Genomic DNA, 17,589 nt, shown 5'->3' with positions numbered 1-17,589 from the left:
AACGACAGGACATTTCCAGTACATCTACTTTAGGGTTGAACGTGAGAACGACAGGACATTTCCAGTACATCTACTTTAGGGTTGAACGACAAGACATTTCCAGTACATCTACTTTAGGGTTGAAAGTGAGAACGACAGGACATTTCCAGTACATCTACTTTAGGGTTGAACGACAGGACATTTCCAGTACATCTACTTTAGGGTTGAACGACAGGACATTTCCAGTACATCTACTTTAGCGTTGAACGACAGGACATTTCCAGTACATCTACTTTAGGGTTGAACGACAGGACATTTCCAGTACATCTACTTTAGGGTTGAACGTGAGAACGACAGGACATTTCCAGTACATCTACTTTAGGTTTGAATGTGAGAATGACAGGACATTTCCAGTACATCTACTTTAGGGTTGAACGTGAGAACGACAGGACATTTCCAGTACATCTACTTTAGGGTTGAACGACAGGACATTTCCAGTACATCTACTTTAGGTTTGAACGACAGGACATTTCCATGTACATCTACTTTAGGGTTGAACGTGAGAACGACAGGACATTTCCAGTACATCTACTTTAGGGTTGAACGTGAGAACGACAGGACATTTCCAGTACATCTACTTTAGGGTTGAACGTGAGAACGACAGGACATTTCCAGTACATCTACTTTAGGGTTGAACGACAGGACATTTCCAGTACATCTACTTTAGGGTTGAACGTGAGAACGACAGGACATTTCCAGTACATCTACTTTAGGGTTGAACGACAGGACATTTCCAGTACATCTACTTTAGGGTTGAACGACAGGACATTTCCAGTACATCTACTTTAGCGTTGAACGACAGGACATTTCCAGTACATCTACTTTAGGGTTGAACGACAGGACATTTCCAGTACATCTACTTTAGGGTTGAACGACAGGACATTTCCAGTGCATCTACTTTAGGGTTGAACGACAGGACATTTCCAGTGCATCTACTTTAGGGTTGAACGACAGGACATTTCCAGTGCATCTACTTTAGGGTTGAACGACAAGACATTTCCAGTACATCTACTTTAGGGTTGAACGTGAGAACGACAGGACATTTCCAGTACATCTACTTTAGGGTTGAGAGTGAGAACGACAGGACATTTCCAGTACATCTACTTTAGGGTTGAACGACAGGACATTTCCAGTACATCTACTTTAGGGTTGAACGACAGGACATTTCCAGTACATCTACTTTAGGGTTGAACGACAGGACATTTCCAGTACATCTACTTTAGGGTTGAACGACAGGACATTTCCAGTACATCTACTTTAGGGTTGAACGACAGGACATTTCCAGTACATCTACTTTAGCGTTGAACGACAGGACATTTCCAGTACATCTACTTTAGCGTTGAACGACAGGACATTTCCAGTACATCTACTTTAGGGTTGAACGACAGGACATTTCCAGTACATCTACTTTAGGGTTGAACGACAGGACATTTCCAGTACATCTACTTTAGGGTTGAGAGTGAGAACGACAGGACATTTCCAGTACATCTACTTTAGGGTTGAGAGTGAGAACGACAGGACATTTCCATCTACTTTAGGGTTGAACGACAGGACATTTCCAGTACATCTACATTAGGGTTGAACGACAGGACATTTCCAGTACATCTACTTTAGGGTTGAACGACAGGACATTTCCAGTACATCTACTTTAGGGTTGAACGACAGGACATTTCCAGTACATCTACTTTAGCGTTGAACGACAGGACATTTCCAGTACATCTACTTTAGGGTTGAACGACAGGACATTTCCAGTACATCTACTTTAGGGTTGAACGACAGGACATTTCCAGTACAGCTACTTTAGGGTTGAACGACAGGACATTTCCAGTACATCTACTTTAGGGTTGAACGACAGGACATTTCCAGTACATCTACTTTAGGGTTGAGAGTGAGAACGACAGGACATTTCCAGTACATCTACTTTAGGGTTGAACGACAGGACATTTCCAGTACATCTACTTTAGGGTTGAACGACAGGACATTTCCAGTACATCTACTTTAGCGTTGAACGACAGGACATTTCCAGTACATCTACTTTAGCGTTGAACGACAGGACATTTCCAGTACATCTACTTTAGGGTTGAACGACAGGACATTTCCAGTACATCTACTTTAGGGTTGAACGACAGGACATTTCCAGTACATCTACTTTAGCGTTGAACGACAGGACATTTCCAGTACATCTACTTTAGGGTTGAACGACAGGACATTTCCAGTACATCTACTTTAGGGTTGAACGTGAGAACGACAGGACATTTCCAGTACATCTACTTTAGGGTTGCACGACAAGACATTTCCAGTACATCTACTTTAGGGTTGAACGTGAGAACGACAGGACATTTCCAGTACATCTACTTTAGGGTTGAGAGTGAGAACGACAGGACATTTCCAGTACATCTACTTTAGGGTTGAACGACAAGACATTTCCAGTACAGCTACTTTAGGGTTGAACGACAGGACATTTCCAGTACATCTACTTTAGGGTTGAACGACAGGACATTTCCAGTACATCTACTTTAGGGTTGAACGTGAGAACGACAGCATTTCCAGTACATCTACTTTAGGGTTGAACGACAGGACATTTCCAGTACATCTACTTTAGCGTTGAACGACAGGACATTTCCAGTACATCTACTTTAGCATTGAACGACAGGACATTTCCAGTACATCTACTTTAGCGTTGAACGACAGGACATTTCCAGTACATCTACTTTAGGGTTGAACGACAGGACATTTCCAGTACATCTACTTTAGGGTTGAACGACAGGACATTTCCAGTACATCTACTTTAGGGTTGAACGACAGGACATTTCCAGTACATCTACTTTAGGGTTGAGAGTGAGAACGACAGGACATTTCCAGTACATCTACTTTAGGGTTGAACGACAGGACATTTCCAGTACATCTACTTTAGGGTTGAACGACAGGACATTTCCAGTACATCTACTTTAGGGTTGAACGACAGGACATTTCCAGTACATCTACTTTAGGGTTGAACGACAGGACATTTCCAGTACATCTACTTTAGGGTTGAACGACAGGACATTTCCAGTACATCTACTTTAGCGTTGAACGACAGGACATTTCCAGTACATCTACTTTAGCGTTGAACGACAGGACATTTCCAGTACATCTATGATGGCAAGCAAACGAAACATGAACATTTAAGGACTGAATTTGTTGATGAAAACAGTCCTGATGTTACAACCAACCTATTATTAGTCTGGTTCATGTCCTCCCCATGGAGCATGGAGTATGGTAGACTGAGTATGGTAGACTGAGTATGGTAGACTGAGTATGGTAGACTGAGTATCGAACCTAATATTAGTCTGGTTCATGTTCTCCCCATGGAGCATGGAGTATCGTAGACTGAGTATGGTAGAATCTTACTATGGTAGATGTGGTATTGTAGTCGGGGCCTAAAATGAACACCCCCCACCTGCCAAATGCGGGCAGATTTTGGCGTGTAAGACGTCTTTCAGGTGTCGGGAGGTCAGGTCTCCACGGTGCCGGGTGGTCAGGTCTCCACGGTGCCGGGTGGTCAGGTCTCCACGGTGCCGGGTGGTCAGGTGTCCACGGTGTCGGGTGGTCAGTTCTCCGCGGTGTCGGGTGGTCAGTTCTCCGCGGTGTCGGGTGGTCAGGTCTCCGCGGTGTCGGGTGGTCAGGTGTCCGCGGTGCCGGGTGGTCAGGTCTCCGCGGTGTCGGGTGGTCAGGTCTCCGCGGTGTCGGGTGGTCAGGTCTCCACGGTGTCGGGTGGTCAGGTCTCCGCGGTGTCGGGTGGTCAGGTCTCCGTGGTGTCGGGTGGTCAGGTCTCCGCGGTGTCGGGTGGTCAGGTCTCCGCGGTGTCGGGTGGTCAGTTCTCCGCGGTGTCGGGTGGTCAGGTGTCCGCGGTGTCGGGTGGTCAGGTCTCCGCGGTGTCGGGTGGTCAGGTCTCCGCGGTGTCGGGTGGTGTTAATAATGGGATTTATATGTTTAATTAATGATTAGAATATTCCACCCTGAAACCATATGATTGTATGAAATTGATTAGAATCATGAGATAATTCTGATGTGTGTGGGTTTAGTCAGTAGAATTATATATCCGTGAGTGTAGTTTTTAGTCAGAGTTAGGGTATAACAATATATCTGTACAATATGTCTATTATAGTATCTTAAAACCAGACTGTCTGAGACAGATTCGGTGCCGACCTTGGCTGGGGCCCACAGAGTACCTCCCAGGGTCTCCCTATCTTGAGGGAGGACGGGGAGTGATTCTCACGGACTCCCTAATGTTTGTGGGCTGGGTAGCAGGACAGTGTGTGCGTAGGATACCTAATGTTTGTGGGCTGGGTAGCAGGACAGTGTGTGTAGGATACCTAATGTTTGTGGGCTGGGTAGCAGGACAGTGTGTGCGTAGGATACCTAATGTTTGTGGGCTGGGTAGCAGGACAGTGTGTGTAGGATACCTAATGTTTGTGGGCTGGGTAGCAGGACAGTGTGTGCGTAGGATACCTAATGTTTGTGGGCTGGGTAGCAGGACAGTGTGTGTAGGATACCTAATGTTTGTGGGCTGGGTAGCAGGACAGTGTGTGAGTAGGATACCTAATGTTTGTCGGCTGGGTAGCAGGACAGTGTGCGTAGGATACCTAATGTTTGTGGGCTGAGTAGCAGGACAGTGTGCGTAGGATACCTAATCTTTGTCGGCTGGGTAGCAGGACAGTGTGCGTAGGATACCTAATCTTTGTCGGCTGGGTAGAAGGACAGTGTGCGTAGGATACCTAATCTTTGTGGGCTGGGTAGCAGGACAGTGTGTGTGTAGGATACCTAATCTTTGTGGGCTGGGTAGCAGGACAGTGTGTGCATAGGATACCTAATCTTTGTGGGCTGGGTAGCAGGACAGTGTGCGTAGGATACCTAATCTTTGTGGGCTGGGTAGCAGGACAGTGTGTGTGTAGGAGACCTAATCTTTGTCGGCTGGGTAGAAGGACAGTGTGCGTAGGATACCTAATCTTTGTGGGCTGGGTAGCAGGACAGTGTGTGCGTAGGAGACCTAATCTTTGTCGGCTGGGTAGAAGGACAGTGTGCGTAGGATACCTAATCTTTGTGGGCTGGGTAGCAGGACAGTGTGTGCGTAGGATACCTAATCTTTGTGGGCTGGGTAGCAGGACAGTGTGTGCGTAGGATACCTAATCTTTGTCGGCTGGGTAGAAGGACAGTGTGCGTAGGATACCTAATCTTTGTGGGCTGGGTAGCAGGACAGTGTGTGCGTAGGATACCTAATCTTTGTGGGCTGGGTAGCAGGACAGTGTGCGTAGGATACCTAATCTTTGTGGGCTGGGTAGCAGGACAGTGTGCGTAGGATACCTAATCTTTGTGGGCTGGGTAGCAGGACAGTGTGTGCGTAGAATACCTAATGTTTGTGGGCTGGGTAGCAGGACAGTGTGTGTGTAGTATACCTAATGTTTGTGGGCTGGGTAGCAGGACAGTGTGTGTGTAGGATACCTAATGTTTGTGGGCTGGGTAGCAGGACAGTGTGTGTGTAGTATACCTAATGTTTGTGGGCTGGGTAGCAGGACAGTGTGTGTAGGATACCTAATGTTTGTGGGCTGGGTAGCAGGACAGTGTGCGTAGGATACCTAATCTTTGTGGGCTGGGTAGCAGGACAGTGTGTGCGTAGGATACCTAATGTTTGTGGGCTGGGTAGCAGGACAGTGTGTGTGTAGTATACCTAATGTTTGTGGGCTGGGTAGCAGGACAGTGTGTGTGTAGTATACCTAATGTTTGTGGGCTGGGTAGCAGGACAGTGTGTGTGTAGGATACCTAATGTTTGTGGGCTGGGTAGCAGGACAGTGTGTGTGTAGTATACCTAATGTTTGTGGGCTGGGTAGCAGGACAGTGTGTGTGTAGTATACCTAATGTTTGTGGGCTGGGTAGCAGGACAGTGTGTGTGTAGGATATCTAATGTTTGTGGGCTGGGTAGCAGGACAGTGTGTGTGTAGGATACCTAATGTTTGTGGGCTGGGTAGCAGGACAGTGTGTGTGTAGTATACCTAATGTTTGTGGGCTGGGTAGCAGGACAGTGTGTGTGTAGGATACCTAATGTTTGTGGGCTGGGTAGCAGGACAGTGTGTGTGTAGGAGACCTAATGTTTGTGTGAAAGTATGTGCTTAAGGAGCCAGTATAAAATGAATGGTTTTGAACAACAGACCAGCGCCCTCGTGAATAAACCTTTGTGACTATTTTAGCTGGGCCTCCGTCTGTTTCATTTCAACCCGTACCTTACAAATTCGGGGTTGCAGACTGATATAACTGAATTGGGTTATGAACCTTGAGAACATAATTCGTGTTGGGTGGTCAGTTCTCCACAGTGTCGGGTGGTCAGGTCTCCACGGTGTCGGGTGGTCAGGTCTCCACAGTGTCGGGTGGTCAGGTCTCCACAGTGTCGGGTGGTCAGGTCTCCACGGTGTCGGGTGGTCAGGTCTCCACGGTGTCGGGTGGTCAGTTCTCCACAGTGTCGGGTGGTCAGTTCTCCACAGTGTCGGGTGGTCAGGTCTCCACGGTGTCGGGTGGTCAGGTCTCCACGGTGTCGGGTGGTCAGTTCTCCACGGTGTCGGGTGGTCAGTTCTCCACGGTGTCGGGTGGTCAGGTCTCCACAGTGTCGGGTGGTCAGGTCTCCACAGTGTCGGGTGGTCAGGTCTCCACAGTGTCGGGTGGTCAGGTCTCCACAGTGTCGGGTGGTCAGTTCTCCACAGTGTCGGGTGGTCAGTTCTCCACAGTGTCGGGTGGTCAGGTCTCCACAGTGTCGGGTGGTCAGGTCTCCACAGTGTCGGGTGGTCAGGTCTCCACAGTGTCGGGTGGTCAGGTCTCCACAGTGTCGGGTGCTCAGGTCTCCACAGTGTCGGGTGGTCAGGTCTCCACAGTGTCGGGTGGTCAGGTCTCCACAGTGTCGGGTGGTCAGGTCTCCACAGTGTCGGGTGGTCAGGTCTCCACAGTGTCGGGTGCTCAGCTCTCCACAGTGTCGGGTGGTCAGGTCTCCACAGTGTCGGGTGCTCAGGTCTCCACAGTGTGAGCTGGCGGGTGCTCAGGCCTGGTCAGTTTTCAAAGTATCTGACGTTTTGTTTAGTAGTTGGTGGATGAATCACACTATGTTTGAATCCTATATAGCCTATTCTACTTCCTGCTGTGACACTGGGCTGTGTGAAAGATTATTTTAGAAGCGCTGCGCACAGGCATAAAAATTGGTCTAATTTACCTGAAACAAAGTTTAGTGAAGTGGGAATCTGTCCTTGTGTTTCTTGGCTATTTACATTGTTTTGTTCACAAGACAGAAAATCAACCTATGATTGAGGTTCAACCACCAGGGAAGAGGGAACAACTCTGGGTCACGTAGTATCGCGACCACCCTAATCTGGGTCACGTAGTATCGCGACCACCTAATCTGGGTCACGTCGTATCGCGACCACCTAATCTGGCTCACGTCGTATCGCGACCACCTAATCTGGCTCACGTCGTATCGCGACCACCTAATCTGGCTCACGTCGTATCGCGACCACCCTAATCTGGGTCACGTCGTATCGCGACCACCCTAATCTGGCTCACGTCGTATCGCGACCACCTAATCTGGCTCACGTCGTATCGCGACCACCTAATCTGGCTCACGTAGTATCGCGACCACCCTAATCTGGGTCACGTCATATCGCGACCACCTAATCTGGGTCACGTCGTATCGCGACCACCCTAATCTGGGTCACGTCGTATCGCGACCACCCTAATCTGGGTCACGTCATATCGCGACCAGCCTAATCTGGGTCACGTAGTATCGTGACAACCCTAATCTGGGTCACGTAGTATCGCGACCACCTAATCTGGGTCACGTCATATCGCGACCAGCCTAATCTGGGTCACGTCATATCGTTACCAGCCTAATCTGGCTCACGTAGTATCGCGACCACCCTAATCTGGGTCACGTCATATCGCGACCAGCCTAATCTGGCTCACGTAGTATCGCGACCACACTAATCTGGGTCACGTCGTATCGTGACAACCCTAATCTGGCTCACATAGTATCGCTACCACCCTAATCTGGTTCACGTCGTATCGTGACAACCCCAATCTGGTTCACGTCGTATCGTGACAACCCCAATCTGGTTCACGTAGTATCGTAACAACACTAATCTGGTTCATGTAGTATCGTGACCACCCTAATCTGGTTCATGTAGTATCGTGACCACCCTAATCTGGTTCATGTAGGAGTGGAGTAATGTTTGATGATTGACTTACATACTTATCACTCCACTGTCCTGTCTGTCAGGGTTAGAGGTTACGACTGTCCTGTCTGTCAGGGTTAGAGGTTACAACTGTCCTGTCTGTCAGGGTTAGAGGTTACGACTGTCCTGTCTGTCAGGGTTAGAGGTTACGACTGTCCTGTCTGTCAGGGTTAGAGGTTACAGTGCAGGGTTAGTGTATAGTGTTGGGCTAAATGAACTGGGTCAAAGCAGTGTGTTCTGTCGTCAGGTACCTGGCAGAGTGGATGACGTATGGTTACCCCACAGCTAACGTCTGGCCGCTGGACATCAAACGCTTCGGCAACCTTCAGAGCAGCCGAACCTTCCTCCGACACAGGGTCATGGAGGTCATGCGTGAGTCCTGACCAGAGCAAACACAATCACACTCCCTGTTAGTAATGTCTGCCTGACTGTCCCTCTCTCTGCCTGACTGTCCCTCTCTCTGCCTGACTGTCCCTCTCTCTGCCTGACTGTCCCTCTCTCTGCCTGACTGTCCCTCTCTCTGCCTGACTGTCCCTCTCTCTGCCTGACTGTCCCTCTCTCTGCCTGACTGTCCCTCTCTCTGCCTGACTGTCCCTCTCTCTGCCTGACTGTCCCTCTCTCTGCCTGACTGTCCCTCTCTCTGCCTGTCTGTCCCTCTCTCTGCCTGTCTGTCCCTCTCTCTGCCTGACTGTCCCTCTCTCTGCCTGACTGTCCCTCTCTCTGCCTGACTGTCCCTCTCTCTGCCTGACTGTCCCTCTCTCTGCCTGTCTGTCCCTCTCTCTGCCTGTCTGTCCCTCTCTCTGCCTGACTGTCCCTCTCTCTGCCTGACTGTCCCTCTCTCTGCCTGACTGTCCCTCTCTCTGCCTGACTGTCCCTCTCTCTGCCTGACTGTCCCTCTCTCTGCCTGACTGTCCCTCTCTCTGCCTGACTGTCCCTCTCTCTGCCTGACTGTCCCTCTCTCTGCCTGACTGTCCCTCTCTCTGCCTGACTGTCCCTCTCTCTGCCTGACTGTCCCTCTCTCTGTGTCTGACTGTCTGTCCTGCTCCCTCTGTGTCTGACTGTCCCTCTTTCTTTCTTTCTTCACTCTCGGTTTCTGTCTGTCTGTTTCTCTCTCGGTTTCTGACTGTCTGTCTCTCACCCGGTTTCTGACTGTCTGTCTCTCACCAGCCCTGCTGTATAACCTAAAGGTTCCTCGTTGGGACTTCCAGACGGGCCGGCAGCTGAGGACTTCTCCCTGTACGACCGTCTGGACACACAGGGAGCCAGATGGATGGAGAAACATGGCTTTGAGAGGGCCAAGTACTTCATCCCTGCAGGGAAGGGTGAGGCAGACCACACACACCCCACACCACACACCACACACCACACACACACCCCACCCCTCACACACACACCACACCCCACACACACACCCCACACACACACACCACAATTTCCCAATGCTTCTGTCTATCAGAGCTAAACCATGTTCCTCTGTTCTCAGACCTGCTGTCTCTTAGCTCTGTGTCTATCTGTTAGTTAAACAGTTCTATCATCTGTTCTCAGACCTGCTGTCTCTTAGCTCTGTGTCTGTCTGTTAGTTAAACAGTTCTATCATCTGTTCTCAGACCTGCTGTCTCTGTCTGTTTAGTTAAACAGTTATATCATCTGTTCTCAGACCTGTGTCTGTCTGTTAGTTAAACAGTTCTATCATCTGTTCTCAGACCTGCTGTCTCTGGATGCCAGTAAGACGTTCTATAAGCCTGACTGGTTTGACATCGTGGGGGCGGAGGTGAAATGCTGCAAGGAGGCCGTCTGTGTCATCGACATGTCCTCCTTCACCAAGTTTGAGCTCACTGTGAGTGACCCCTGGAAAGGAGAGGGGAGGGAGAGGAGGGGAAGTGAGGTATCAACTTCCTCCTATGATGGAAGCTGTAGGTGGCTGACCCCTGAAAAGGAGAGGGAGAGGAGGGGAAGTGAGGTATCATCTGACCCCTGGACCCACAGAATGAAATAGAAAAAGGAATGTTATCTCTATGGCTGGACCACCCTCGGTCACAGCTATAATGTGAATTACATTATCTCTATGGCTGGACCACCCTAGGTCACAGCTATAATGTGAATGATATTATCTCTATGGCTGGACCACCCTCGGTCACAGCTATAATGTGAATGATATTATCTCTATGGCTGGACCACCCTAGGTCACAGCTATAATGTGAATGATATTATCTCTATGGCTGGACCACCCTCGGTCACAGCTATAATGTGAATTACATTATCTCTGACTAGACCACCCTAGGTCACAGCTATAATGTGAATGACATTATCTCTATGGCTGGACCACCCTCGGTCACAGCTATAATGTGAATTACATTATCTCTGACTAGACCACCCTCGGTCACAGCTATAATGTGAATTACATTATCTCTATGGCTGGACCACCCTAGGTCACAGCTATAATGTGAATTACATTATCTCTATGGCTGGACCACCCTAGGTCACAGCTATAATGTGAATTACATTATCTCTATGGCTGGACCACCCTAGGTCACAGCTATAATGTGAATGATATTATCTCTATGGCTGGACCACCCTAGGTCACAGCTATAATGTGAATTACATTATCTCTATGGCTGGACCACCCTAGGTCACAGCTATAATGTGAATTACATTATCTCTATGGTTAGACCACCCTAGGTCACAGCTATAATGTGAATTACATTATCTCTATGGCTAGACCACCCTAGGGCACAGCTATAATGTGAATGACATTATCTCTATGGCTAGACCACCCTAGGTCACAGCTATAATGTGAATTACATTATCTCTGACTAGACCACCCTAGGTCACAGCTATAATGTGAATTACATTATCTCTATGGCTGGACCACCCTCGGTCACAGCTATAATGTGAATTACATTATCTCTGACTAGACCACCCTCGGTCACAGCTATAATGTGAATTACATTATCTCTGACTAGACCACCCTAGGTCACAGCTATAATGTGAATTACATTATCTCTGACTAGACCACCCTCGGTCACAGCTATAATGTGAATTACATTATCTCTGACTAGACCACCCTAGGTCACAGCTATAATGTGAATTACATTATCTCTATGGCTGGACCACCCTCGGTCACAGCTATAATGTGAATGATATTATCTCTGGCTAGACCACCCTAGGTCACAGCTATAATGTGAATGATATTATCTCTATGGCTAGACCACCCTAGGTCACAGCTATAATGTGAATTACATTATCTTTGACTAGACCACCCTAGGTCACAGCTATAATGTGAATTACATTATCTCTGACTAGACCACCCTAGGTCACAGCTATAATGTGAATTACATTATCTTTGACTAGACCACCCTAGGTCACAGCTATAATGTGAATGATATTATCTCTATGGCTGGACCACCCTAGGTCACAGCTATAATGTGAATTACATTGTCTCCATGGTTAGACCACCCTCGGTCACTACGTTTCTTTCTGTGCCAGTCTACAGATGACCAGGCGTTGGCGTTGCTGCAGCACCTGTGTGCCAATGACCTCGATGTGCCAGTGGGTCACATCGTTCATACGGGCATGTTGAACGAGAGGGGCGGATATGAGAACGACTGCAGCGTGGTCAGAGTCAAGAAGAACAGGTGAGAGTTTAGCCATTAAGAAGAACAGGTGAGAGTTTAGCCATTAAGAAGAACAGGTGAGAGTTTAGCCATTAAGAAGAACCACTGCAGCGTGGTCAGAGTCCAGAAGAACAGGTGAGAGCTTAGCCAGCTGTTCATAACTCCACCTGGGGGCTAACTCCACCTGGGGGCAAACTCCACCTGGGGGCAAACTCCACCTGGGGGCAAACTCCACCTGGGGGCAAACTCCACCTGGGGGCAAACTCCACCTGGGGGCAAACTCCACCTGGGGGCAAACTCCACCTGGGGCTAACTCGTGTGAATGTCCTCTAAATGAACAGGATAGAGACTGAACCACCTTGTCTTATGTCAGACAGCTCCACATTCGTCTCCACTGTCTGTTGAGGGACGAGCGTCACATAGGAGTGACGGGTTAGTTCCTCATCTAAATGTTTTCCTCTCTCTCTGTCTCTCTGTCTCTGTGTCTCTCTCTCTCTCTCTCTCTCTCTCTCTGTGTCTCTGTAGCTTCTTCATCATCTCTCCTACAGATCAGCAGGTCCACTGCTGGTCGTGGTTGAAGAAGCACATGCCCGACGACCCACAGCTCCACCTAGAGGACGTCAGCTGGAAGTACACCGGTGAGAACTATCGCTGCAGAACCTCGATCTTCCCCTCAGTTCCCCACAATGCATTTCTGTTCTGAACCATTTCCCCCGGCCTACAGCACTGAATCTTATTGGTCCGCGGGCGATGGACGTCCTAGGAGAACTATCGTATGTCTCCATGACTCCCGAACACTTCCCGTCCCTCTTCTGTAAGGTGAGGAACCTGTTTTAGCCCGGTCATGTTATATTTATTGTGAAGTGGCTCATCACAAGGCCGAAGGTTGTGTGTGTTGTTGTCCTGACCTTTGGTGTGTGTCAACAGGAAATGAGTGTGGGCTACGCCAATGGGATCCGAGTAATGAGTATGACCCATACAGGAGAGCCGGGCTTCATGCTTTACATACCTATAGAGGTGAGATACACACTATACTATATACACTGGTGTCTGTCCTGCAGAGGAACCATTAGTTAGGGCTGGTGTCTGTCCTACAGAGGAACCATTAGTTAGGGCTGGTGTCTGTCCTGCAGAGGAACCATTAGTTAGGGCTGGTGTCTGTCCTACAGAGGAACCAGAGGATCCATTAGTTAGGGCTGGTGTCTGTCCTACAGAGGAACCAGAGGAACCATTAGTTAGGGCTGGTGTCTGTCCTACAGAGGAACCAGAGGATCCATTAGTTAGGGCTGGTGTCTGTCCTACAGAGGAACCAGAGGAACCATTAGTTAGGGCTGGTGTCTGTCCTGCAGAGGAACCAGAGGATCCATTAGTTAGGGCTGGTGTCTGTCCTACAGAGGAACCATTAGTTAGGGCTGGTGTCTGTCCTACAGAGGAACCATTAGTTAGGGCTGGTGTCTGTCCTACAGAGGAACCATTAGTTAGGGCTGGTGTCTGTCCTACAGAGGAACCATTAGTTAGGGCTGGTGTCTGTCCTACAGAGGAACCATTAGTTAGGGCTGGTGTCTGTCCTACAGAGGAACCAGAGGAACCATTATTTAGGGCCGGTGTCTGTCCTACAGAGGAACCATTAGTTCGGGCTGGTGTCTGTCCTACAGAGGAACCATTAGTTAGGGTTGGTGTCTGTACTACAGAGGAACCATTAGTTAGGGCTGGTGTCTGTCCTACAGAGGAACCATTAGTTAGGGCTGGTGTCTGTCCAACAGAGGGACCATTAGTTAGGGCTGGTGTCTGTCCTACAGAGGAACCATTAGTTAGGGTTGGTGTCTGTACTACAGAGGAACCATTAGTTAGGGCTGGTGTCTATCCTACAGAGGAACCATTAGTTAGGGCTGGTGTCTGTCCTACAGAGGAACCATTAGTTAGGGCTGGTGTCTGTCCTACAGAGGAACCATTAGTTAGAGCTGGTGTCTGTCCTACAGAGGAACCATTAGTTAGGGCTGGTGTCTGTCCTACAGAGGAACCAGAGGACTCATTAGTTAGGGCTGGTGTCTGTCCTACAGAGGAACCATTAGTTAGGGCTGGTGTCTGTCCTACAGAGGAACCAGAGGACTCATTAGTTAGGGCTGGTGTCTGTCCTACAGAGGACCCATTAGTTAGGGCTGGTGTCTGTCCTACAGAGGACTCATTAGTTAGGGCTGGTGTCTGTCCTACAGAGGAACCAGAGGACTCATTAGTTAGGGCTGGTGTCTGTCCTACAGAGGAACCATTAGTTAGGGCTGGTGTCTGTCCTACAGAGGACTCATTAGTTAGGGCTGGTGTCTGTCCTACAGAGGAACCATTAGTTAGGGCTGGTGTCTGTCCTACAGAGGACCCATTAGTTAGGGCTGGTGTCTGTCCTACAGAGGACCCATTAGTTAGGGCTGGTGTCTGTCCTACAGAGGACCCATTAGTTAGGGCTGGTGTCTGTCCTACAGAGGACCCATTAGTTAGGGCTGGTGTCTGTCCTACAGAGGGACCATTAGTTAGGGCTGGTGTCTGTCCAACAAAGGATCCATTAGTTAGGGCTGGTGTCTGTCCTGCAGAGGAACCAGAGGATCCATTAGTTAGGGCTGGTGTCTGTCCTACAGAGGAACCGTTAGTTAGGGCTGGTGTCGGTCCTACAGAGGAACCGTTAGTTAGGGCTGGTGTCTGTCCTACAGAGGGACCAGAGGAACCATTAGTTATGGCTGGTGTCTGTCCTACAGAGGACCCATTAGTTAGAGCTGGTGTCTGTCCTACAGAGGACCCATTAGTTAGGGCTGGTGTCTGTCCTGCAGAGGACTCATTAGTCAGTGCTGGTGTCTGTCCTACAGAGGAACCATTAGTTAGGGCTGGTGTCTGTCCTACAGAGGAACCATTAGTTAGGGCTGGTGTCTGTCCTACAGAGGAACCATTAGTTAGAGCTGGTGTCTGTCCTACAGAGGAACCAGAGGAACCATTAGTTAGGGCTGGTGTCTGTCCTACAGAGGAACCATTAGTTATGGCTGGTGTCTGTCCTACAGAGGACCCATTAGTTAGAGCTGGTGTCTGTCCTACAGAGGACCCATTAGTTAGGGCTGGTGTCTGTCCTGCAGAGGACTCATTAGTCAGTGCTGGTGTCTGTCCTACAGAGGAACCATTAGTTAGGGCTGGTGTCTGTCCTACAGAGGAACCATTAGTTATGGCTGGTGTCTGTCCTACAGAGGACCCATTAGTTAGAGCTGGTGTCTGTCCTACAGAGGACCCATTAGTTAGGGCTGGTGTCTGTCCTGCAGAGGACTCATTAGTCAGTGCTGGTGTCTGTCCTACAGAGGACCCATTAGTTGGGGCTGGTGTCTGTCCAACAGAGGAACCAGAGGAACCATTAGTTAGGGCTGGTGTCTGTCCTACAGAGGAACCAGAGGAACCATTAGTTAGGGATGGTGTCTGTCCTACAGAGGAACCATTAGTTAGGGCTGGTGTCTGTCCAACAGAGGGACCATTAGTTAGGGCTGGTGTCTGTCCTACAGAGGACCCGTTAGTTAGGGCTGGTGTCTGTCCAACAGAGGGACCATTAGTTAGGGCTGGTGTCTGTCCTACAGAGGAACCATTAGTTAGGGATGGTGTCTGTCCTACAGAGGAACCAGAGGACCCATTAGTTAGGGCTGGTGTCTGTCCAACAGAGGACCCATTAGTTAGGGCTGGTGTCTGTCCTACAGAGGAACCAGAGGAACCATTAGTTAGAGCTGGTGTCTGTCCTACAGAGGAACCAGAGGGACCATTAGTTAGGGTGGTGTCTGTCCAACAGAGGACCCATTAGTTAGGGCTGGTGTCTGTCCTACAGAGGAACCATTAGTTAGGGCTGGTGTCTGTCCTACAGAGGACTCATTAGTTAGGGCTGGTGTCTGTCCTACAGAGGAACCATTAGTTAGGGCTGGTGTCTGTCCTACAGAGGAACCAGAGGACTCATTAGTTAGGGCTGGTGTCTGTCCTACAGAGGACCCATTAGTTAGGGCTGGTGTCTGTCCAACAGAGGACCCATTAGTTAGGGCTGGTGTCTGTCCTACAGAGGACCCATTAGTTAGGGCTGGTGTCTGTCCTACAGAGGACCCATTAGTTAGAGCTGGTGTCTGTCCTACAGAGGACCCATTAGTTAGGGCTGGTGTCTGTCCTACAGAGGACCCATTAGTTAGGGCTGGTGTCTGTCCAACAGAGGAACCATTAGTTAGGGCTGGTGTCTGTCCAACAGAGGACCCATTAGTTAGGGCTGGTGTCTGTCCAACAGAGGACCCATTAGTTAGTCAGTATATGTAAATGTAAATGCCACCCCACACCATGACTGACCCACCTGTGGACGTCGTGCCCTCATACCACCCTCATGGAGTCTGTTTCTGACCGTTTGAGCAGACATATGCACATTTATGGCCTGCTGGAGGTCATTTTGCAGGGCTCTGGCAGTGCTCCTCCTGCTCCTCCTTGCACAAAGGCGGAGGTAGCGGTCCTGCTGCTGGGTTGTTGCCCTCCTACGGCCTCCTCCACGTCTCCTGATGTACTGGCCTGTCTCCTGGTAGCACCTCCATGCTCTGGACACTACGCTGACAGACACAGCTAACCTTCTTGCCACAGCTGGCATTGATGTGCCATCCTGGATGAGCTGCACTACCTGAGCCACTTGTGTGGGTTGTAGACTCCGTCTCATGCTACCACTAGAGTGAAAGCACCGCCAGCATTCAAAAGCGACCAAAACATCAGCCAGGAAGCATAGGAACTGAGAAGTGGTCTGTGGTCACCACCTGCAGAACCACTCCTTTATTGGGGGTGTCTTGCTAATTGCCTATAATTTCCACCTGTTGTCTATTCCATTTGCACAACAGCATGAGACATTTATTGTCAATCAGTGTTGCTTCCTAAGTGGACAGTTTGATTTCACAGAAGTGTGATTGACTTGGAGTTACATTGTGGTGTTTAAGTGTTCCCTTTATTTTTTCGAGCAGTGTACTACTGGTTATACTCTACTGGTTATATACTACTATATACTACTGGTTATACTCTACTGGTTATATACTACTATATACTACTGGTTATATACTACTAGTTATATACTACTATATACTACTGGTTATATACTACTAGTTATATACTACTATACACTACTAGTTATATACTACTATATACTACTGGTTATATACTACTAGTTATATACTACTATATACTACTGGTTATATACTACTATACACTACTAGTTATATACTACTATACACTACTAGTTATATACTACTATATACTACTAGTTATATACTACTATATACTACTGGTTATATACTACTAGTTATATACTACTATACACTACTGGTTATATACTACTATATACTACTGGTTATATACTACTATACACTACTAGTTATATACTACTATATACTACTAGTTATATACTACTAGTTATATACTACTATACACTACTGGTTATATACTACTAGTTATATACTACTATATATAGTTACTAGTTATATATACTACTAGTTATATACTACCTATAGAGGTGAGATATACACTATACTATATACTACTGGTTATACACTACTAGTTATATACTACTATATACTACTGGTTATATACTACTAGTTATATACTACTGGTTATATACTACTAGTTATATACTACTATATACTACTGGTTATATACTACTATACACT

At 48.2% G+C, this 17,589-nt stretch overlaps 1 protein-coding gene across 1 annotated transcript in view; it reads left to right on the top strand.

Moving 5' to 3' along the window:
• Window positions 1-17,589, top strand: part of LOC121845656 (pyruvate dehydrogenase phosphatase regulatory subunit, mitochondrial-like) — a 34,803-nt gene that overhangs the window by 11,452 nt on the left and 5,762 nt on the right. The window contains 8 exon segments of the mRNA XM_042317328.1: window positions 8,533-8,657; window positions 9,453-9,518; window positions 9,521-9,607; window positions 9,989-10,122; window positions 11,772-11,920; window positions 12,425-12,537; window positions 12,624-12,718; window positions 12,827-12,916. Coding sequence (XP_042173262.1) covers window positions 8,533-8,657; window positions 9,453-9,518; window positions 9,521-9,607; window positions 9,989-10,122; window positions 11,772-11,920; window positions 12,425-12,537; window positions 12,624-12,718; window positions 12,827-12,916 — 859 coding nt within the window.

The sequence above is a fragment of the Oncorhynchus tshawytscha genome, unplaced genomic scaffold, assembly GCF_018296145.1.
Source record: "Oncorhynchus tshawytscha isolate Ot180627B unplaced genomic scaffold, Otsh_v2.0 Un_contig_3602_pilon_pilon, whole genome shotgun sequence".
NCBI lineage: Eukaryota > Metazoa > Chordata > Actinopteri > Salmoniformes > Salmonidae > Oncorhynchus > Oncorhynchus tshawytscha.
Note: the sequence above shows the minus strand (reverse complement) of the source record. Positions and strands in the feature narration are given on the sequence as shown.